The sequence below is a fragment of the Myotis yumanensis genome, unplaced genomic scaffold, assembly GCF_028538775.1.
Source record: "Myotis yumanensis isolate MYYU_CA2020_CCGP unplaced genomic scaffold, mMyoYum1.0.hap1 SCAF_2, whole genome shotgun sequence".
NCBI lineage: Eukaryota > Metazoa > Chordata > Mammalia > Chiroptera > Vespertilionidae > Myotis > Myotis yumanensis.
The window spans coordinates 29332080-29355586 of record NW_027223753.1 but is presented as its reverse complement, the minus strand read 5'-3'; the positions used below and the strand labels follow the sequence as shown (position 1 = coordinate 29355586).

The window sequence follows — 23507 nt, the reverse complement described above, 5'->3', positions numbered from 1 at the left end:
TACTCTGAAACTTCTACAGACAAATGAGTGCTCTGCTCTGTGAACCAAGCAGCTTCATACTTAATGCACATGGCAGTGAGCTACAGTAGTTGTCAGCCAGTTCTCAGTATGTTGGTACCTTGCCCCAATTCCCACCTCCACACATGGTTTCAGCCTGAACTCTTTAAATATATATATATATATTTTCCCCCATTGATTTTTTTAGCGAGAGTGGAAGGGAGAGGGAGATACAGAGAGAGAGAAACATCGATGTGAGAGAGACACATCAATTTATTGCCTCCCACACACGCCCTGACCAGGGATGGGGATCAAGCCTGCAACTGAGGTATATGCCCTTGACCAGAATCGAACCCAGAACCCTTCAGTCCGAAGGTCAACACTCTATCCACTGAGCCAAACCAGCTAGGGCTCAGCCTCAACTCTTTGAGAAAAGGAGGACTTGACGGTAACAGAACGAGACTGCTCACTTTTTTCATGCTTGCTCTCTGGCTGTATTTCCTTGTAGTGTGCCTTTAGCAATGGAGGTCACCTGTTTGCTGCAGTCAATGGAAACGTGATTCACCTTTTCACCACCACAAGCCTGGAGAACATCACAAATCTGAAAGGACACACAGGGAAGGTAAGTGGGTGTGGAGGAGCACAGAGTCCAGCATTATGCTAGCCAATGGGGAATAAGTGATGAAAAGAGAAGCGAGTCCTTTCCTCTTGGAGCTCATTGTCTACTTGGGGGAAGAGACAATAAAACAGATGCACAGACAAATTTAATTACTAGTTGCCATAAATTCAATGAAAGGAAAACACGAGGTGTTATGAGAGGAAATAATGAAGGAATTGGCATAATGAAGGAAATTGGGTGTTCACAAAGGCTTGGTCCTAGAGGAATGGGTAGGGATTAACCACACAGAGCTGGTGGGATAGTCATTGCAGATAGGGCTCCAAAGACACTGAGGTGGGAGAGTGGATCGTGTGTCAGAGGAAATGTCTGTGGGGCTGGAACATAGGTATCAGGGTAAAACTTGGGGTGAGCTGACATTGGAGAGGTTAGAACAGCGGTTCTCAACCTGTGGGTCGCGACTCTTTGGGGGTCGAACGACCCTTTCACAGGGGTCGCCTAAGACCATCAAAAAACACATATATAATTACATATTGTTTTTGTGATTAATCACTATGCTTTAATTATGTTCAATTTGTAACAATGAAAATACATCCTGCATATCAGATATTGACATTACGATTCATAACAGTAGCAAAATTACAGTTATGAAGTAGCAACGAAAATAATTTTATGGTTGGGGGTCACCACAACATGAGGAACTGTATTAAAGGGTTGCGGCATTAGGAAGGTTGAGAACCACTGGGTTAGAACCTTGTAGGCGTTTAAGGGTTTTTATACTTTATCCTTGTTCTTCGAAATCACTGAGGACTCTCAGGGCAGAGAATGATATAACCAGATTTGCATTTTAAAAGCTTACTTTGGCTACAGAGTAAAGAATGCATTTAAAGAAATAAGGATGTCTACAAGATAGAAGATAGTATTTTGGACCAGGATGGAGGTGGTACAGATAGGGAGAAGTGGATGAATTTAAAAGATATTTAGGAAGTAAGACCAATAGGTAAAGAAGATAGAGTGGATATAGGGCATGAAGAAAAGGGAGAGGCCAAAGATTAAAAAGACTTATGAAGATGTCAGCAGATGAATTTGGAGAGAAAAAGCAATAGAAAAAGAAAGGCATTCTAGGCTCGAGGACGTGTTACAGATGATAGAAGGGGAGTATAAAATAGGATGGTGGCTTGTGGTTTCTGTGGCTGGCACATTGGGCACACTTGAGGAGTGATAGAAGAAAGAGCTGGAGAAATTTCCTGTATCATAGAGTGTTGTATGCCAGGCCAAGGAATTGGACATTGGTCTGTAGGTAATGAGAAACAACTGAAAGGATGTAAGAAAGGATGTAATTTGATCAGAAAGGTAATTCTGCAAATGGTATTGAGGATGGCTGAGACAGGAGGAAAGTTGAATGATGGAGCCCCGCTAGGAAGTGAGGGTGGAGGATGAGTTAGGAACTAAACCATGGCTTTAGTAGTAGGGACAGAGAGAAAAAAGATGTTAAGTCCTATTTGGACATGTTATGTTAGACATGCCCAGGAAGTACGGAGGTCAGGAAAGAAGTCAAGGCTGATATTAAGATTCCGGGGACTAGGGTGGAGTGGATTAGATCACCAGGGGCCTGTGTGGAATCTGAGAAGGATCTTGGGCAGGACACAGATGGCCAACATTTAAAGGATTGTTAAAAGAACAGAAAGACTCCAAGGAAGGCACAAAGAGAACCTGGATCAGGGACTTGTAGCAAAGAGGCCAGGGAACTAGTTCCAAAAGGATAAAGCGGTCGCTGGCATGGAATATCAGAGAGAGGTCCTGCAAAGACTAAAAACTCACCATTGACTTTAGCAATGGAAGTGCTATAAACACACGCATTATGGAGAGCTGCTTCGCAGTGGGATTGGTCTTCAAATATCACTCGGGCCGCATGATATTTGTGGGAACCTCAGTAGGAACCATACGTGCAATGAAGTACCCTCTGCCTTTGCTGAAAGAGTTCAATGATTACCAGGCCCATGGCGGTCCTATCACCAAGGTGAGAGAGTCCCCTCTCTTCAGGGGCCCAGTCCCAGAACCAGCAGTCAGTAGATCCATTTGATCCTGTCCCCACATACCTTCTTCACCCCATCAACCCGCAGTGTCTTTTCTGTCTCCTTACTTATTCATTGGTATTTTCATTGTTACTGTGGAGACACAGATGAAAGTACACTGTGCTCTGCTCCAAATAAGTCCGTTCCCTCAAGCAGAGCTGGAGAGCTCTTGTTTTATGGCCTGACCATCCATCCCCTGGGCAGAATCCCTGCTCTGCTTTTCAGGAGTGACACCTTCAGTCTGAGTGGCACTTGCAGAGGGAGAGGGATGGAAGCCCCTGGTCTTTTCAGCTCTCCCCTCATGATTGGGAACCAGCATCCGCAGACCCTCGATATCCTTGGCCTCCTACACTTGGAGTAGAGCTTCCACCAACAGTGGGGACTGGCTGGGGGGAGGGGGACCAGTCCTCTTGGCCTTGCCTGCCTAGAATAGAGCTTCTGAGTAGGGATAAGAAACACTAGCGGTCTGCCCTTCCCAGGGCGACACCGTAGCCAAAGACTGAGAGCTGGAGGGAGAGGGAGCCCCATCTTTTGGCCACACCTACCCAGAGTGCACAAGAGTAAAATTCTTGGAGCAGAGCAGGTCATGGCTCAAATGCCACAGCTTCTGTTCTTACTGAGGCTGAGTAGATTTACTTGAATGAATGTTTTTACATTTGCTATATGCCCTTAGGACAATTTCCAGAGACTTTACATACTTGACTGTATTATTTTTAACAGTTAACTTATTTTTTTTTAGGGAGGCGGGGTCAGCTAAGAGACTCTGCTATTTCAGAGTAGAGAGGTCTTTTCTACTATTTTTGCAACTTCCTGTGAATATATAATTATTTTTCCCCAAAAAAAGTGTTTTATTAAACATAGTCATAATTGAATAGTTATAGCATTATAGGAACCATTATAATTTAGTCTTGCCATTCTAAGGTAAAAAGGAAATGGGAGTATTTCATCTACCATATTTTGCAAGCATCTTGGCAAACAGAATATGAATATTCTGTTTCGTGCTGACTGGAGGGTACGTACCGGGAAAGGACATTCTGCCTCAGTCTAGTGCCGTGGTCGGCAAACTGTGGCTCGCGAGCCACATGCGGCTCTTTGGCCCCTTGAGTGTGGCTCTTCCACAAAATACCACGTGCGGGCACGCACGTACAGTGCGATCGAAACTTCGTGGCCCATGCGCAGAAGTCGGTATTTTGTGGAAGAGCCACACTCAAGGGGCCAAAGAGCTGCATGTGGCTCGTGAGCCGCAGTTTACCGACCACTGGTCTAGTGGAACACGTGAAGAGTTCATGCGCCTCTTTCATGTGAGGGCTGTGCACGTGTATGCGTCCTCTTCACTGGGCATGTCTTCATCCCCTGCAGATTCGTTCCATTGTGTGGAATGCAGATGACAGCAAACTGATTTCTTGTGGCACAGACGGTGCTGTATATGAATGGAATCTGTCCACAGGAAAGAGGGAGACGGAATGTGTGATCAAGTCCTGCAGCTACAACTGTGTAACCGTCTCCCCTGATAGCAAAATTATCTTTGCTGTTGGATCTGACCATACCCTCAAGGAGATCGCCGATTCTTCCGTGAGTCTGCCTGCCCCTGCCCGGCCGCTGGGCTGCTGCACTGACCTGCAGGGGACAACCCCTGTGGTTACCACAGAAAGAGGGTTGTGAGAACAGGGGCTCTTCTTCATGGAGTCACACCTGGCTCCCCATTCCTTTTCGGTCATCTCAGTTCTTGTTACTTCTGGAATTTTCTGCCTAGTGCCCTACCTGACTAAATTGTGGGGCCCTTTTTCACTTGGATTTTGCTTGCTACCTAGACCTTCTCTCCACCCTCCAGGCATGGAGCTCAGCAGCATTTTGAACCTGCACCCTTACTCTAGATCTGCACTTACTTTCCTGGGGTAGAAGCAAAACTGTAGTTATTGCTGTTACCTAGGCTTGCCACCGTGTTCACCTGAGACTCCCAAACTCTGAAATGGTGGCAATAGCTCCCAGTGGCTGAGGGAGGAGAGAAGAGCTCAGCAAGGACGCCGCCTCCTCTCGTGGCTGTGTCCTTCTCCAGGAGCCCAGCGGCAGCTGGTCTTCATTGATTTCTCTCACTTTCCTTTGGTGCTCGTCACTCTCCGGGTCCTGATATCTGGGGAAGGACAGAGATACCACAGCAGCAAACTGACCCGAGGCAGGTTTCCCCAGGATCAAAACAGCTTGGTGCCCCAGGTAGCTTAGTCCTGGTTCTGTGGTGGCTTTCTCAGTGCGGCACCAGAACAAAGCTCTGGGAGGGCAGAGCCATTGTTCTCCCTTCTTGATATGCCTACCAGCCAGCATGGCCCACCTCAAGCATCCGACCAATGTCTGGTGGGTAGGCACATGGGTGGATGGGTGGGAGTGGGGGTGATTTAATATGTGCAGGAATGAGTTCCTTGATAGTATAGCTTTGTTTATGTAATGGACATGAATGAATGCTTGCTGAATGCATTTATGATCCACATCCTATTCTGCATTTGAGGTGCATGGTAATATAGCAGCCAAGGAGCCCGCTGCCACTTTCTAGGTGGGTGAGTTGAGGCAAATAACCTACCATTTCTGTGACTCTGTTTCAGGGGTAACAATCACTCCACCAAAGGAGTTTTGTGAGGATTTAATGAGTTACAACATATAAAAGCCATAGAATGATGCTTGGCACCTAGTAGGTGCTGTTTGAAAGGTTCCCTTTATTAGTGTTATTCCTAACTTGTAGAACTGTTTATATCAATCAAGCAGCCAAGAAATATTTAGTTTGTGCCTTTTATGTGCTGAGCACATTTGCAGATGCTGCAGAAATAGGAGACCCCCCTTTTTTTTTTAAATCCTCACTTGATTTTTTTTTTCATTGATTTTTAGAGAGAGTGGAAAAGAGAGGGAAAGGCAAAGAGAAACAGCAATGAGAGAAACACACCAATTGGTTGCTTCCTGCATGCGTCCTGATCAGGACCCTGGCCAGGGAGGAACCTGCAACACAGGTACATGCCCTTGACGGGAATCAAACCTGGGACCATTTGGTCCGCAGGCCGATGCTCTATGTGCACTGAGCCAAATCGACTAGGGCGACACATTTTTTAAAAATATGGTTTGCCGAAACCGGTTTGGCTCAGTGGATAGAGCGTCGGCCTGCGGACTGAAGGGTCCCAGGTTCGATTCCCATCAAGGGCATGTACCTGGGTTGCGGGCACATCCCCAGTGGGAGATGTGCAGGAGGCAGCTGATCGATGTTTCTCTCTCATCGATGTTTCTAACTCTCTATACCTCTCCCTTCCTCTCTGTAAAAAATCAATAAAATGTATTTTTTTTAAAAAATATATATGTTTTTATTGGTTTCAGAGAGAGGGAGGGAGAAGGAGAGAGAGACAGAAACAACAATGATGAGAATCATTGATCGGCTGCCTCCTGCATGCCCCCTGTTGGGGATTGAGCCCATAACCCAGGCATGTGCCCTGACCAGGAATCGAAACTTGACCTCCTGGTTCATGAGTCAAGGCTCAACCACTGCGCCATACTGGCCGGGCAGAGACATGTTTTTTAAATACAGAACTTGCTCTAACATTGCTATTAGAGGAGAGGAAGAGAATGACTTGGGAACCTGGGGACATGGCTCACCCCTCACACTGAGCAGAGCTGTCTTTTCTCCAGGTCCTTCGGGAGATACCAACATTTGATGTCGTCTACACAGCCATTGTTATCTCTCACTCGGGCCGCATGATATTTGTGGGAACCTCAGTGGGAACCATACGTGCAATGAAGTACCCTCTGCCTTTGCCGAAAGAGTTCAATGATTACCAGGCCCATGGCGGTCCTATCACCAAGGTGAGAGAGTCCCCTCTCTTCAGGGGCCCAGTCCCAGAACCAGCAGTCAGTAGATCCATTTGATCCTGTCCCCACATACCTTCTTCACCCCATCAACCCGCAGTGTCTTTTCTGTCTCCTTACTTATTCATCCAGCCATCCCTTCAATAGACATTTATTGGCTATTAATATTCTTTGTTTCACCTAATCACAGAAATTTATCCTAGGAGCCCTAACCGGTTTGGCTCGGTGGATAGAGCGTTGGCCTGCGGACTCAAGGGTCCCAGGTTCAATTCCGGTCGAGGGCATGTACCTTGGTTGTGGGCACATCCCCAGTGGGGAGTGTGCAGGAGGCAGCTGATCGATGTTTCTCTCTCATTGATGTTTCTAACTCTCTATCCCTCTCCCTTCCTCTCTGTAAAAAAATCAATAAAATATTTAAAAAATTAAAAATAAAATAAAAAGAAATTTATCCTAGGAAATAATTGGAGATGCACCTAAAGATTTATGTACAGATGGTTCACCACAATATTATGGATAATGAAGGGCCATTTGAGAGATGCTGGAGGTGCCTCACCCAGACCTCCTCTCCCCGGCCAGTGCATTCCTCCCAGCTCTGAGTGTTGGCTGATCACAGCTCTCCACCTCCTCCACAGAAGTGCCCTGGACTAAAAGGAGTCATAGCCCAGGAGATGAGCCTTCCCCCATCCTGAGACCTTCCTGGGGGTAACAGCATGAGCACACATTTGTAAATTGTCCCTCCATTCTCCCTTCTAAAACAGCAGCGCTTCTGTTTACATGGAGTTCTGAAGAACAGGCACTGGGAGAATGTGTAGCTCCTCCCCCCACCCCCCTCTTACTCCAGATTGAACAACAGCAACACCTGAGGCTTTTTACTAGGTCCCAAATCCTATTGGCTTGCCTGTAGACACTGTCCTTACTAGGAAAGGATTTTTCATTATAAACTGGAACATTCCTGTATTGAGCCAGTTCTTGTTCCAAAGCAGATTCCTATGACATAGTCCCTCCCACCTTCCCTTCAGATCTACTAAGTTTTATGGATAAGGTGTTTAGTTTTCTGATTATAAAAGCAATGCATGTTTATTTTAGAAATAAAAATCCTCATAATAATATCATTAATAATTGGGTGCATTTGAAACGTCTTCTCTTTTATATATATAGTTTGTATGTTTTACAAAAATTGAGTTTATACTATATATTCACTCTTTTTTAAAATATATTTTATTAATTTTTTTTTACAGAGAGGAAGGGAGAAGTAGAGGGGTAGAGAGTTAGAAACATCGATGAGAGAGAAACATCGATTCAGCTGCTTCCTGCACACTCCCTACCTGGGATGTGCCCACAACCAAGGTACATGCCCTTGACCGGAATCGAACCTGGGAGCCCTCTGTCCACAGGCCGACGCTCTATCCACTGAGCCAAACCAGTCAGGGCTATATTCACTCTTTTGTAGCCTTTTTCAAAAACTTAATGCTATTATTAGCACTTTGCCATATTCAGTAATTAAATTGTCCTCAAAAGCATGATTTTAGTAGCTACACAGATATTCTTTCATGTGATGAACCATAACTTATTTAACTCTTCTCTTATAACCTAATTTATAAGGTATTTAAGTTACCTTATAAATGCTAATGAGTATCCTAGTCTACAAACTTTCAAGGGCATCTCTGATTATTTCCTGAGGCAAAGTCCCTAGACAGAGAGAATTCCTGAGGGCAAGAGCATGGCCATCTTTAAGGTTTTTGACACATACTACTGATTGTGGGAAGATACTTTCATAGTTGGCTCTTTTTTGTGTGTGTGTTTCATTTTGAAATAATAATAGATTCACAGGAAATTTTAAAGATAGCATAGAGGTCCTGTGTACCCTTCACCCAGTTTCCCCTAGTAGTTACACCTAAACTGACTATAGTACAACACCAAACCAGAAAGTTGACATTGGGACAATATGTGTGTGTAAGTCTCTGTCGTTTTATCTCGTGCATAGATCTCTGTACCCACCACTGCAATCAAGATACAGAACTATGCCACCATCACAAAGAGCTCCCTCATGCTGCCCTTTTATAGTCACCCCCAGCCCCCTCCCACCCCCAGCCCTAGTCCTTGACAGCCACTCATTTGTTTTCCATTTCTAACATTTTGTCATCTTGGGAATGTTACATAAATGGAATCACACGTATGTGACCTTTTGAGAGTGGCTTTTCCCTCTCAGCCTAATGTCCTCGAGATCCCTCTAAGGCAGCGGTTCTTAACCTGTGGGTCGAGAACAACGAAAATACACCCTGCATATCAGATATTTACATTACAATTCATAACAGTAGCAAAATTATAGTTATGAAGTAGCAACAAAATAATTTTATGGTTGGCAGTCACCACAACATGAGGAACTGTATTAAAGGGTTGCGGCATTAGGAAGGTTGAGAACCACTGCTAAGGTATTTCATGTCTCAATAGTTTATTCCTTCTCCCTGCCGAATGGCGTTCCATGGTAGGGCTCTACCATAGTTTTCCCAACCATCATCTATTGTAGGATATTTTTATTTCTCCCAGCTTTGGGCTATTACAAATAAAGTTGTATGAACAATTATGTACAAGCTTTTGTGTGGAGCTAAGTTTTCATTTCTCGGGGATAAATGCCCAGGAGTACCATTGCTGGATCATATTATAAATATATGTTTCACTTTTTAAGAGCCTGTCAGCCACCAGCAGTGCATGAGAGAGTCAGTTTCTCCACATCACGGCCAGCGTTCGGTGGTGTCACTATTATAGTTTAGCTGTTCTAATGGATGTGTGGTGGTATCTCATCATGGTCTTAATTTGCAGTTCCCTAATGGCTGAACACCTTTTTGTGTCCTTATTTGCCATCTGTACATTCTCTTCTATGAAATGTCTCCATGTCTTTTGTCCACTTTCTAGTTGGACTGTTTGGGTTCTTTACTGTTGAGTTTTGAGAGTTCTTTGTACAGTCTAGATAATAACTGACTCTTAAAATTCCAAATCTACAGAGACCTAGTCTTGCTTCTTTTATTAATTACCAGGAACCCGTGAGAGCTCCTGTTTCATCCTTACCCAGCATTGGGTCTTCCTCTCCATGAGCTGTGCCTGGGCCTGCATGGGGGGAGGGGGGGCTTGCACAATGGCCAGTCCTGTCACCCAGGACCTCAGAGAGCCTCCTCTTCATGGGCTTTTTCTCAGATGTTGCTCACCTTCGATGACCAATTCCTGCTGACGGCCTCCGAGGATGGCTGCCTGTTCACCTGGAAGGTCTTCGATAAGGATGGTCGGGGAATCAAGCGAGAGAGGGAGGTGGGCTTTGCCGAAGAGGTGCTTGTGACTAAAACAGACATGGAAGAGAAGGTAAGAATCGGATCTGATGAAGAGGCATGTGGAAATTCCTTACAGATTTCGTCCAAACTCCTGGGCTGGCATTCAAGGCCCCCTACAGCCTGGCTGCACCTGTGCCCAGAGCCCGCTGCACATTCTCTGCCCACATGGTCATGCTGCCCTCCTCACTGGCCCTTGGTCTGTTCCCACCGCACCTGCCTGCCATTCCGCCGCGTGCCCATCTGATGCTGTGCACTAGCTTTTCTCTCCCTACTCTTTGAAGGCGGGAACTACGACAGTTCTCTTGTATGACCAACAGTTTCTAGCCCATGGAAGACAATCAGTAAATACTGATAAAACTGAACTGACACACTGAATATCCCAGTTGTATCTGTGAAACTTAATAGCTGCTAATATAGGAAGCCTTCTTAAAAAAAAAAAAAAAAAAGGAGGTATTTATAAAACATTCCTGAAACCCATTCCTCTTAACAAAACAATAAAAGTAATAGCCAATAACCAACATTTTTTTAGGTTTGCCACACACCAGGCACTGTGCTAATGATAAGCATTTTCTCATTTAAAACTCACTGGGATCTATGAAGAAGATACTACTGTCATTCTCCCGTGTTTCAGGAAATGGTTTCAGAGAGGTTGAGTGATGTGTCCAAAGTCACTGAGCTAATAGGTTGCAGGACCAGAGTTCTGATCCGGATTTAGTCTGGAGTCCATTCTCTTTATCCCAAAGGGCCTTCCCTTCCTGTTCATGTAAAAACTGCATCCAGATGTGTTTTGAGGGCTTCAAGGGCATAGCAGTGCCTCACTCCCTAAGGGAGGAGCTGAATGGATGATAAACTCAAGAGGCTTGGGGCAGATGGAAAAACTATGCACTCGGTGCTGTTCACCCAGAATCCAAAGTGCATTTACCGAATACCTACTGTCCACTAGGTGCTGGGGATGCCTGTGTGAAACAGGCATGACCCTGTGCTCAGGAAACTCACCGTCAAATGAGGGGTGGAGACAAATAAAACCATCAGACCAGCAATGCCGAAATGGCCCAGAGCAGGATGATGGGACCCTCGCATTTTCTGGGGGTCCCTCCTAGAGCTCCCGGAACTTTCTGCAGGAAAGGCACAGTGGGAGGGGAGAGCCTTTGAGAGTTGGAGTCTGACCTACTGCAGGCAGCCAAATAGGTTACCTCTTCCTTCTCTGTTTTCTTCTCTCTTCCTCCCAGAGGGTAGGGGAAGAGACTCAATAGGAGACACCAGCCTGCTCCGAAAGCCTGAGGTGTCTGGGCTGCTGCCTGCCCCCTCCCGCAGCTGGGAAATGACTGGTGCGTGCACCGCTCATCCCGAAACGCCCTTCTCTCCCAGTGTCCACGACACCACGTTCTTATTATTCCTTGTGAGCCTCTCTGACTGCTCCGCCCTGGCTCTTCCTCCTCCTGGCCTTTAAAAGTCACACTCCCAGACTTCCCAGCCTGCTTGCTTGCTTTATATTCTATGTCACTCTCGCTCGGGCCACGATTTACCCACTCATTCAGCCATTCACTTATTCGTTCACTCAGCTGACACTTAGAGAGGAGTCTGCTGTGTACCAGATACTGCACTAAGGCCTGGGACCACAGAAATGAAGGGCATAGAGGGCCCTTTAGCTTATGGCCTGGGAGGAAGTATAGGTGAAATTTAAAAAGGGAATTAAGGGTGTAATGGGCGTTAGGAAGGCACAATGCTGTGAGGGCACAGGGAGGGGACCCTGACCCAGGCCAGGTGGTACCAGAGGAAGTGAGCCTTGGAGGGAACCTTCCAGAACAAAGGGGGAAGGATCTTAACACGGAGGAATAAGAGGAATAAATGTGTGCAGAGGGATGACAGAGGGTTGCTCTGGGGAAGATTCTCCTGGTGGGGGCGGGGGCGGGGGGGGGGGGGAAGGGTACAGCTTGGGGGTATGGCACTGGAGAAGAGAGGGAGTGTGGGAGGGAGGGTGCAGATGCTGCAGAGAGATCATGGAGGGTCTTTTATACCATGTTTTAGACTTTGGACATTGTTCCTAAGGACCCACGGATGGACTTGATAGATTTGTGTCTTGGCGAGACTGCTCTGCAGCAGCATAGAGAAGGGACCAAGGAAGGATGATAAGCAAGTACTTCATGTCAAATACCCGATCACCCCCACAATAAATGTAGTCCACTAGTCCAAGGCAGATCCCCGGGGTCCTTTATTCACTTGATAAATATTGATTTAGTGCTGACGATGTTGTGGTCCTGTGCCAGGCTCTGAGGATGAAGCAGTGAAGCAAGACGGGCCAAATGCACCCACAGGAAACAGTCTAGCCAGAGAAACAGTCTTCATCCCCAGTCCTCTCACCTCTTCACACCTTCACCCACACCCAGTCAGGCCCACGTTCCCTAAAATCTCTCTGGAACCTTTCCATTACTCTCTGCTCCCTCTACCCCACCTCTAATCAAGCCCCTCCCATCCCCCACGGGCTTGTGCTGTACCCCTGCCTTCAGTCCTCTGATCTAGCCCGTGCTGCACGCTGCCGTCAGAGAGGTCTTTTTAAGGCCAAAGTCAGCTTAACCAGGTTAGATGAGGGCCTTCGGAAGCCCTGTAGGTGAAATCAAAATTTCTTAGCATGGCTTACAGGGACTGTGATGGTCTGACCCAGTCTCAGCCTCCTCTCTCACCCTCGGCCTCCTACCTCACCAAATCACAGGCAGTGCCCTGACCAGGCATCCTCGCTCTTACCTTCCTGACTTTGCACATGCAACTTGTGTTCATCTCTTGTCTCAGCACTTCCTGTGTGCCAGATTCACACTAGTCCACTGGCCAGGAAGTAGGGGAGGCAGACCAGAAGAGATGAATGGGGGTGCACACACCTGTGTTCTCACCTCCTCTGTCATCAACATTAACTCTTTTTTAAGTGAGGGGGTGTGTAGTACAGTATTTTATCAAACTTGGCAATGGTGAATACTGTGGATTGGAAGAAGAAAACATTAGACATAGGAACCAGGAAGTTGGAAAGACTTAAGACCTAAATTAAAGTAATAACAGGCCAGACAAAAACATCACAGACCCTGAGAGGGACAAATGAGTAGTCCTCGGAACCGCCCAGCTTTGGGCACCTATCACAATTCATAATGCTATGTGTATACTCTGACTGTAAGTTCCATGGGGGCAGGCATCATGGCTCAACAAATGTTTTCGGATGCCTGCTAGGTGTTGGGCACTGTTCTAGGTACTTGGGATATATCAGCGTACAAGGCCAACAAATATCTCAGACTTCTTGGAACTTAAATTCTAGTGGAGGGAGAAGACAAAGACAATAAAGAAAATGATAAAGTATATTTTAGAAAGTGTCAAATGTAAGGAAATAATTAAAAGTAGCGCAGAGTTGGGGGGAAGGGTGGTCATGAGTGCTGGGAATGAGAAGGGGAGAGTAGCAGGATAAAATGCTGTGGTCCACATAGACCTCACTGAGCAGGTGCCATTTATTCATGTTTGCAGGAGATGGTTATTAGCACGATGCCTGGCACACAGCCGGGCTCACTGAATGGATGTTGTGAGGGTAGAGGAAGAAGCTCATATGTCTCCTAGTCCTTAGTCTGTGTGTCTTGTGGGGGATGATGACAAGTTCTGGTTGAGACACATGAGTTGGAGGCTAAACAGAGGTGCCGGTCTCAGAGAGCTCAGGGCCACAGGTGTAAACAGTCTGAGTCACCCTCACTGTCAGTGCTCTTGATTCTGTGTCCTTCTCCCAAAGGCTCAGGTCATGTTGGAGCTGAAGACTCGTGTGGAAGAATTAAAAATGGAGAATGAGTATCAATTGCGACTAAAGGATATGAACTATTCCGAGAAGATTAAGGAGCTAACCGACAAGTTCATCCAGGAAATGGAGTCCTTGAAAACAAAAAACCAGGTCTGTTTGAGAGATAAAACCAGCAACCACAAACATCAAGAAATCTTCTTTTCACTCCCATGTACTCAAGATGGAACTGGTATATGCTCATGCAATAAGATCCATGACAGTGTGTGATCTGAAAGCATAGCTGATAACATCAGAAATGATTATGACAAAGTGCTAAGTGAAAAAAAAACCAAAATAAAAAACACTATAGTGAATAGTATTAAATAAAATAAATACACATGGAACAATTTTTTAAGAAAATAGTTAACAGTGTGATTATCTCTGGAAATTGGAAGTATGGGTAATTTAAATGTTCTTTATACTTATATGTAATTTCCAAATTCTCCTCAATGAGAATATATTGCCTTTATGGTCAAGAGAAACTTATTTTAAAATAAAATTAAAAGGTCACAAGAAAAAGTAAGTATAGAAAGAAAAAAGCTAGCAGAGTATTGCTCTCCGGATTGTCAGTAGGTTAAATAAAATTAGTCTAAATGGTCTTCCTCTGGTTAGATTTGGTCCAGGACTCTCTCAGATTAATTTCTTTGTTCTGCACTAATCTGCCTGGCCTTTCATCCAAAACTCCCTATTTTTAGCTCAAGGGATATTTGTTATTTTATGTTATCTCCGTGGGTCACACAGTTTGGCTAAAACACACACACACACACACACACACACACACAACCCACAAACCTGACTGTTGATTTAATTATTTCATTCACTTAGTCAGCACACTGATTTGGTGCCCTCCATAAGCTAAGCACAAACTTCGGTCCTGGAGATGGCTCCTCCCCTGCCTGTGAGGAGCTTCCTGCTCTGTGAAAGGAAACACTTCCTTAGATGCTGACACATTCACATATCCAAGGATTTTATTTAAAAATGTGCTGACAACAGAGAACTCCACCGAGTCCTTACTTTTTTCACCCCAAAATGCATTTGCTGCATGTGCAAAACTGACCTCATTATTAAGACCCACTTAGTAGAAGCATATAAATAGTGAAAGTATAGAACTTTCAGAGCAGAATGTAATTTAAATGAAAAGTGGTAGCTTGGTCGCTGCCCATAGAACAGTGCTTGGAACAACACACGGGCTTGGGAAATGTTTGTGGGTGAAGGTGGACGTCACTTGTAAAATGTGTTCTCACCTCAGCAGTGCTTTCAGCAGATGTGTAGAAATGAGAACATGTGACCCTGTGTTTTAGGTTTTAAGAACAGAAAAAGAAAAGCAGGATGTATTTCATCGTGAACGCATGGATGACCTCCTGGACAAACAAACCCGGGAACTGCAGGACTTGGGTGAGTCCACAGTGGAGGCCACGTGGGCAGAAGGTAGCAGATGTCTGAGAGTCCCCAGACCCGGCAGAAGTCCTGGATGGTGAGGCTTTGTCTATAAACAGGCTGCCTTTATCCCCTGGAACTCACCATGGTTTTTACTCCTGTGTATTTTACTCATTCATTAAACACAGATTAAACACAAGCCAGTAGGGAATACAGAAACATGCAGGTTTGGAGCCTGATCTGCTGTCCCAGACTCACCATGTACTTGCTGGGAGCTCTGGGGAGTCACCCAACCTCCCTGGGCCTCAGTTACTCCTCTGTAAAACGAGGATACTACTATCTATTTTGCACACTCAAAATAGATAGACATTTCTACTTAGCCCTGAACCCCCAAGCATCCCATCTGCACTTTCTTCAAAACATTGCTGCCTAGGCAGCAAAGGGGAGGGGGGTTGGCTGCCTGATGAGATGATGGAATTGTGGGCAGGAGAGAAAGACAGGCTCTGAGTCTTGGCTTTGGAGGCAGATGTTCCGGCTGGTGCTGGAAGCAGATGGAACGCACCCAAGGCTCCTAGGTGTCCCTGAGGTTGGTGCCACTGTCTCACCTTAAACACCTTCCTTGCTTCTTTTCAGAATGTTGCAACAACCAGAAGTTGCTTCTAGAATATGAGAAGTACCAGGAATTGCAGCTCAAGTCCCAAAGGATGCAGGAGGAGTATGAAAAACAGCTTCGGGATAACGATGAGACCAAGAGCCAGGCCCTGGAGGAGCTGACCGAGTTTTACGAGGCCAAACTACAGGAGAAGACCGGCCTCCTGGAAGAGGTACTCGCAGGAAGCCAGGCTGTGCCTCCCTCCCACAGTACGGCCTGCAGGCCTGACCTCTGAACAGCCCAAGAGCTGCGCGAAGCCTCACCTGACCTCCTCCCCCAACTTCCTTTCAGCGCGTGTGCCCTTCGACCTGTTTCAGGCATTTGTTTGTAGACCAGGGGACTCACTGAGCCAGGAGGTGCTCTGGTTTTGAGACTAAAATTCCTTGGATGGACGAAGTGCATGCCTATTGTTCTACCTTAGCTGTACCCTCAAGCCTTAAGAATTGGGGAGACCTTTCTAGAAGCTTATAGAACCTGGAGAGGAACAAGGGCCCTGAATGATGGGGAAGGTGGCTGTCTGAAGCCCCTTAATAACTTTTGTCTTACAAAATGAAGTCATTCCTCCGCTGGTTTAGCAAAGACAAATAGTGTCTTGTTGGTTTACCAGCCTGAGTGCTGGGTGACCAAGACAAATAAAACATGGGGCCTGGTTCTCAGCTGGGTGAGGGAGGCGGTCACACTCATGGCCACTCATATAGGTGTGCACGCAGATGAAGGGCACCGGTGGACCACGCTGGCCTGGGAGGTCAGGGAAGGATTGCAGGAGCTCATGCGACCCAGGAGGAATGTAAGTTAGCATGACCAGGAGCCAGGGAAACGCAAGGCAGAGGCCACCCAGGCAGAGCGAAGGGATAGATGCTCAGGCAGTGTGGGTTTTGCCAAAATACCTAGATTCCCAAGATGAAGAGAAAATCTCGAGGGGCCAGATGGCCTCCTTTTGGCATGAAATGGCAGGTGATGTGCTGAGAGAGAGGGGCAGGAGAGTCATGAGGTACGGGGTAATTTTTGAAGAAAATGCATCAGAGCTCTGCCTCTAGGGATATTGAATCCACCCAGAGGGGAGAGAGGCTGGCCTTCCTCCTAGCGCCTCCCACACTGACCACAATGCATTTCTTCTTTTGAGTCAATAAGATTTCAACTCAGAACTTTCCTAGGGAGCCTCCACCTGGCACGCCATCTCAGCTAACCTGGCTGGGCTGCTTTCATGCCTTAGCAACATCTACCAGAAAAAGAGCAGGTGTTTGTGGGCCACGGAAGGCTTCAGGCAGAGCTGGCCTGGCCAGACTTCTGTCTGGCAGGGGTGTGGTAAGGTGCGGTGGGCAAAAGGAAGCCTTTCTCAGGAGGCATTGGGCCCAGTTTTCAACTCATCTTGTCTCTCTCAACCCCGGAAACATACAGTCCAGGGATGGCACATGCAGCCTGGGAGAGTGAGTGCCAGATCGATTGGCCTGGGAGGAAAGCAATTGATTCTGATATAATTGGAAATTTCCACCACTTGGTGTCAGTGAGCAAAGAGGAGTCATGCCCTAACCCAGTGATGGCAAACCTTTTGAGCTCGGCGTGCCAGCATCTTGAAAAACCCTAACTTAACTCTGGTGCCATGTCACATAAAGGAATTTTTTGATATTTGCAACCATAGTAAAACAAAGGCTTATATTTTTGATATTTATTTTATATATTTAAATGCCATTCAACAAAGAAAAATCAACCAAAAAAATGAGTTCGCGTGTCATAGGTTCGCCATCACTGCTTAGCCACTTGCCGAACTCCACCAGGCAGAGCTCCTTGTCCCAGCATCTGAGCTCTGGGGCTTTTACTCATTCAGCACCAATTATGGACCCGATGCTGTGCTGGGTGTTCACAGTGGTGAGCAGGGACGTGTGGTCCTGCCATTGGGGAGCTCCCATTCCAGTGGAGGACACTGTCAAACAGGCAATTCCAATATAACCGAGTGATGGCCGAGTGGCAAGAAATGATAGCTGAGCCGAGAGCTAGGAGTGAGTCATGGGAAGAGGGCTGAAAACAGGGACAGCGTGTGCCAGCCCAGCAGCTGAGGGACATGCGTGTTTGGGGGAACGGAAGTTAGGTTACTCTGCCAAGAGCTTGGGGCTGGAGTGCCAGCTGAGGCTGAGAGGTGAGCTGGTGCTGTAGACCCACCTCAAGAGTCTGGACTCTATTCTGAGGACAAGGTGAGCCATGGAAGGCTTTCAAGTGGGAGGTAGCATGATCAGGTGTGTGAGTTAGAAAGCTCCCTGTGAGTAGAGAGTGGGAACAGGCGGGAGGGAGGCATGACTGGAGATGGGAGTCTGGTCAGGAGGCCGAGACAGCAATCCAGGCAAGTGGCTTGGGGAGTGGTGGAGGCATAAAGGGAAGTGGATGGATTCAAGAACCATGTGGGAGGTGAAAGATCGGGGTTGACTGGATTAGGATCTGGGGGCGGGGCAGAATTAAAGGTTCACTCATTCACTCAGGTATTTTCTGCAAACCTGCTGTGTGCTGGTATGTGTTGTACACTGGGAATTCAATGGTGGGCATGATCGACAGGGTTTCTACCCTTGAAGAACTTATATCTAATGGGAGAGACAATCAAATAATTTCACAAATAAATATAAAATCACGAGTGTCCCAAGTTCGGCGAAGGAAAGATAGAGGAGGCCTGGGTGTCCATGTGAAGGCTAGAGGTAGAAGAAGGTTTGGGGTGTTGGTTGAAGTGATAGGGCCTGAGGCCTAATCTGGTAGGAAAAGAAGGGAAGGTCGAAGGACAGACAGGAGGAATGTGGAAGCGTCGAGGGACCCATGGCCTCGGTTTCCATTTCTATAATAACCTCTGTCTCCCATTCCCCACGCGGGCCCCCTATGCTCATCTCGCCCCAGGCCCTCTTAGCACAAGGTGCCCTGCGCCCCTTCTCCTCAAGCACACACTCTCCCTCTCTCTGAGCCAGGCCCAGGAAGATGTCAGGCAGCAGCTTCGGGAGTTCGAAGAGACTAAGAAACAGATTGAAGAAGACGAAGACCGAGAAATCCAAGATATCAAAACCAAGTATGAGAAGAAGCTTCGGGATGAAAAGGAGTCCAACCTTCGGCTCAAAGGGGAAACAGGCATCATGAGGAAGAAGGTATCGGGCTGTTCCCTCAGAGGCCTGACGGGGGGCAAGGGCAGTGCTGCAAGGAAAGCGAGGGCCAGCGGGTGGACGGCAGTGGAGCCTGCCTGAAGGGCCTCACCTCCAGCAAGTGGGTTAGGAAAGGGGCATGGCCTGGTGTCAGGGTTCTCTCTGCTCTCCCTCAGGCAGACAGATCCTTACCATGTCCTGTAACCCCTGTAACCGGGTAACCATCGGGGCTTCCCCTTCTCTTCCCAGGGATAGTGAGGTTCACGGTGGCACTGATGGGCGCTCTGGGCGTTCATCTATTGGCCAGTAGGATTTAGTCATCAGAGCTAAACCCCGATAGGAATGGAAATGAGGTCTTCTGGAAGTGAGACGGCATTCACCTGGAGGTGTCCTCAGGCTCCTGGTGCAGGGAGCCCTGGGTGGCTCCTGTTTAGGCTCCATGGGTGGGCGAAGGCTTGGGGGTATAGGATGCTTAGTTTACAGGGAAGGGAAAATGTGTTTAGCCACTGATGGTTGGGGTGAGGAGGGACTCAATTTATAGATCCATATAGACTTGCCACAGTTTTCCCAAAATGTGCAGTGATAGAGAAGACAAGTAAGCATGCCCGAGCTCCTTCCTGTTAGGAATCACGCTACTACTAGTCAGTCCGGGGGACCATCATGTCTTCCCTCTTGGACATGGCTAAGAAGACTCGCCAGTTAAGGCTCAATCTTTGTGACCCCAATGAGGCATGGATTCCAACCTTTCAAGGCCGGTGTGGTCATGGAAAACTCTGGGTCCACTCGGGGAGCTGGTCTCCGGAACCTCCCAATGAAGACCGTCCATCCTCGCATAAAGGGATGGAACTGGATCTTATCAGACAGAACACTACATCCTCCGTTTGGCCTGGGAAATTCCTGACTGTCCCAAATTCTGATGGGGAGCTCTTCACATTCACAGACAGTTGGGAGGAACGGAGACAGTTCAAAGCCTTCGTTGTCTTTGTTGTTGCCATTTGTATCTTTAGTTCAGCAGCCTGCAGAAGGAGATTGAGGAGCGAGCCAATGACATCGAGAGCCTGAAGGGAGAGCAGATGAAGCTGCAAGGAGTCATTAAGTCCCTGGAGAAGGATATCCTGAGCCTCAAGCGGGAGATCCAGGAAAGGGATGAGACGATTCAAGATAAGGTGAAGGTTCAGCTCCTGTCCGCCCTCAACTGCAGCCTAGATGGACCCCGTCAATGAGGACAAGGCCCAAGAGAACATATTTATTTAACTTGATGAGGGATAAGCAGTCAGTAAAGTGCCTACTGTGTGCTTAGCACTGGGCCAATTGCTGTAAACACATCACATTGAATTCTCCCAGCAACCCCAGGGGCCATGAGCAACCCAGTTGTAAAGCTCAGGAAACTGAGTTCCAAGTGGTTAAGTATCTTGCCCAAGACCATACAGTTAGTAGGTGACAGGCTTGGGATAAGAACCTGAGTCAGCTGACTGCAAGGCCCCTGCTCTCCACTGCTCCAGGTATCCCAGGGGGGCCATCCCCACGGACTGGGGGTAGCTCATCTGCCCCTGGTCAGAGAGGAGCTCCCCGCTGTTGGCCCCATAATTGCTAGGCACCCCAGAAGACTTGTATCACATTTCAGGATACCTTTTCTCACAAAACACTTAGAAGACAGACCCATTGTATTTTGTAAAACATACCAAATGATTTTATATCCTCCTCCTGAGCAAATCCAGGCCCTACCATTACCGCCGAATGTTTGAGAACGCATGGGCTTTAGCCTAGTTAGCTAGGTTCCAACACAGGCTCCTCCATTATCAGCCAAGGGATCTTAGGCAAGTTCTCTAAGCCTTTGTTTTCTCACCTGTGAAATGGGGCCCCTCGGGGCACCTGATGGATGACAGTTCCTGCATGTAATGTCTACATGTGAGTGTTTGTGTATATTATCTGGGCATTTTTTTGCGAGGGGGGTTTAAAGCTCTCTTCAGATTCTCAAAGGGGGTGAGGGGTTGACAGGAAAGAGGTTAAGACCTTCTGACCTAGAACATGACATCAGCCTCCTGACCAGCCTAAAGGCCTTTCTTCCCACCTCCCTGCCACCACACTCTGTAATTATGTCCCTCTCCCTCTTAAGATTCTTCCCTCGCTCCCCATGGCCCATGGCAGGGGTCAGCAAGCTTTCTTCTGTAAGGGGCTAGGTAGTGAATATTGTACTCTTCACAGGCAGTGTAGTCTCTGTCACAACTACTCAACTCTGCCATCCAAGTGTAAAATCAGCCATAGACAACCCATAAATGAATCGGCTTGGCCATTTCCAATAAAACTATGGAAACAGGCAACAGGTCAGAATTGATCTGAGGTCCGTAGTTTGCCAACTCCTGGCCTCCTGGATAAATTCTTAACCTTTTATCCAACACACAAGACCCTTGCCTCTTTCCCCTACTTCCCTCCAGCCTCATTCTTCACTTTCCCCGTGAACCACCCACCACTTTGTGTTCAGCACCTTCCATGCCTCCTCCTACAACACCTGCCACCGTGCAGGGTACATTTGTTGACACACCTGCTTCCCCAGCTAGTGTTTTCTCCTTAAGGGCAGGGTCTGTGTCATATTTTTATTTAGTATCCCAGACCTTAATAAAAGGTCTTCATTTAGTAAATGTTTGATGGATAAATAGACCTACATTTTAGTGACTGTTGCCTTGCAACAAATTACCCCAAAACTTGGTGGTAAAAGCCAACAACTCTTTTATTATGGTCACAGATTCGGTGGGTCTGGAACTAGACCTGATGGGTTGTCTTTGTCCTCAGTGTCTGGGGCCTCACAGGGCCACAGCCAGGGGGACGCAAGCAGCTGGGGGTGGGAAGATCAGCATATAAGGTGGCTTCTTCATCCTCATGCCCAGCCCTTGGCAGGGACAGCTGGGAGCCTGGGGTCAGCCAAGACCATCCACCAAAGCACCTACCGTGTTCCCCAGCCTGGAGGTCTCAGTGCAGTGGGGCTGCTTACGTAGCACATGGCCTCCCCCAGAGAACCGGTGGCAGCTGCTTGGCCTTCTCTGACCTAGCCTGGGAAGCCACACAGCATCCTGTGATCTACATGCTGTGGGTTACAAGCGAGCCCTAAGACCAGCCAGAGGCAAGGGGAGGAACCAGGTCCTACCTCCTGATGGAGGAACATAAGGTTGTGTTGTACAAGAACATGTGGGACGAGAAATGCTGTCGAGGCCAGCTTTGGGAAACAGCCGGCCACAGCCTGTACTTGAGTGAGTGAGCGAATGCACGCAGCGCTGGCACAGAAGCCCTGGAGTCAGAGCCTCAGCCTTTGTCTCCCCAGCGAGGAGAGCTGTCCGGGGCCGCCTCAGTCAGGGGGGCACAGGATGTATGTTCTTTGCCGAACAGGATCCCATATCCCGGGCCTCCTGACACCTCACTTTTCTCTCATCTCACCTGCAGGAGAAGCGAATTTATGACCTGAAAAAGAAAAATCAGGAACTAGAGAAATTCAAGTTTGTGCTCGACTACAAAATAAAGGAGCTAAAGAAGCAAATAGAACCTCGAGAGAATGAGATCAAGGTGATGAAGGAACAGATTCAGGAGGTGAGAAGGCATCTGCCACGCCCTGCCCTCCCCAACCCATAGCCACCTGCCCAACTATGCCTGGCTGGCCTGGAGGGAAAGAAAGAAAACTCTCCTCATAGTCCCTCCCTGGTCCCACGGGCGTGCAGCCTCCACTCCTCAGAGGATGCCACGGAGAAGGCCCAACCGGGTGTTCAGCTGTGCAAGAGCGAAATGCATTGGGATTTGGCTTTCGCGGGTCCTAGGGGTGGACTTTGGCGTGACCAGCACCTCAAGGTGCGTGCTCTGGGCCCTCTAAGGGAAACCGCGGCTTTTGGGCCTTAAGCCACCAGGGGGCGATGTGTGCTCAGCCACCAGCCTTGAGCACCGGAAAGTACACCCCTCCAACATTTTTTTCTCAGACTGGAAATGTTGGTTCGGGCCCTATGCAAAGCCATATTTGGACTTCATCTGATAGGAATGGGAAGTCCTCAAAGGTTCTTGAGCAGGGGAGTGGCATAATTAAGTGTGTGTTTTGGAAAGCAAACAGGATGAAGGTAGCTCGGAGATTAGAAGCAAGAGCAACTGGAAGAGGGCTTCTGAGAGTCCATTGAGGTACAGGTGTCCCATGATCCTCCCAGGGGCTTGAGGTAGAAGTGTAGAAGTCTACTTGGTCCTTCCCTTCCCTTAACCCCTATAGCCAATCATCACCAATCTGCTCAGTCTCCAAAAGATCTCTCAAATCCAAGCCTTCTTCCTTTCTGCTGCCATCACACTGGTCCAAGCCTCCGTCATCTCTGGTCTGGACTTGACTCCAGCCTCCAGTCGACTCCCACATAGAGGCCACAGCGAACCACAGTGGTGTCCCATCCCATCTAGAATAAACTCCAAGCTCCCTACTGAGGCCCAGGAGGCCTCTACCTGCCTCTCCAGCCTCATCTCCAGGCTCCCTCCCCTGCTCCAGCCCACAGGCTTTCTGACAGTTCTTGGGGTAAGCCAGGCTTTTCCCATCTCGGGACCTTTGCAATGCTGTTTCAGAGGTTCCAGGTCTTCACATGACTGGCTTCTTTTCGTCTTTCAAGGTCTCAGCTTATCGGCCGCCTCTTCAAGGAGGCCTTTCCTGACCGCCCTATGCAAAATGACCTCCTGCTCCCCTTCCATTTTCTCGAATTGTGCTGAGC

General features: G+C 47.7%; 1 protein-coding gene across 1 annotated transcript in view; it reads left to right on the top strand.

Annotated features, from left to right (window-relative positions):
- CFAP57 (cilia and flagella associated protein 57) overlaps positions 1-23507 on the top strand; it is a 55696-nt gene that overhangs the window by 14857 nt on the left and 17332 nt on the right. The window contains exons 9-18 of the mRNA XM_070404965.1: positions 506-619; positions 4048-4260; positions 6349-6522; positions 9718-9879; positions 13606-13761; positions 14952-15045; positions 15661-15851; positions 18622-18795; positions 19797-19955; positions 22225-22368. Coding sequence (XP_070261066.1) covers positions 506-619; positions 4048-4260; positions 6349-6522; positions 9718-9879; positions 13606-13761; positions 14952-15045; positions 15661-15851; positions 18622-18795; positions 19797-19955; positions 22225-22368 — 1581 coding nt within the window. The remainder of the gene's footprint in view (positions 1-505; positions 620-4047; positions 4261-6348; positions 6523-9717; positions 9880-13605; positions 13762-14951; positions 15046-15660; positions 15852-18621; positions 18796-19796; positions 19956-22224; positions 22369-23507) is intronic.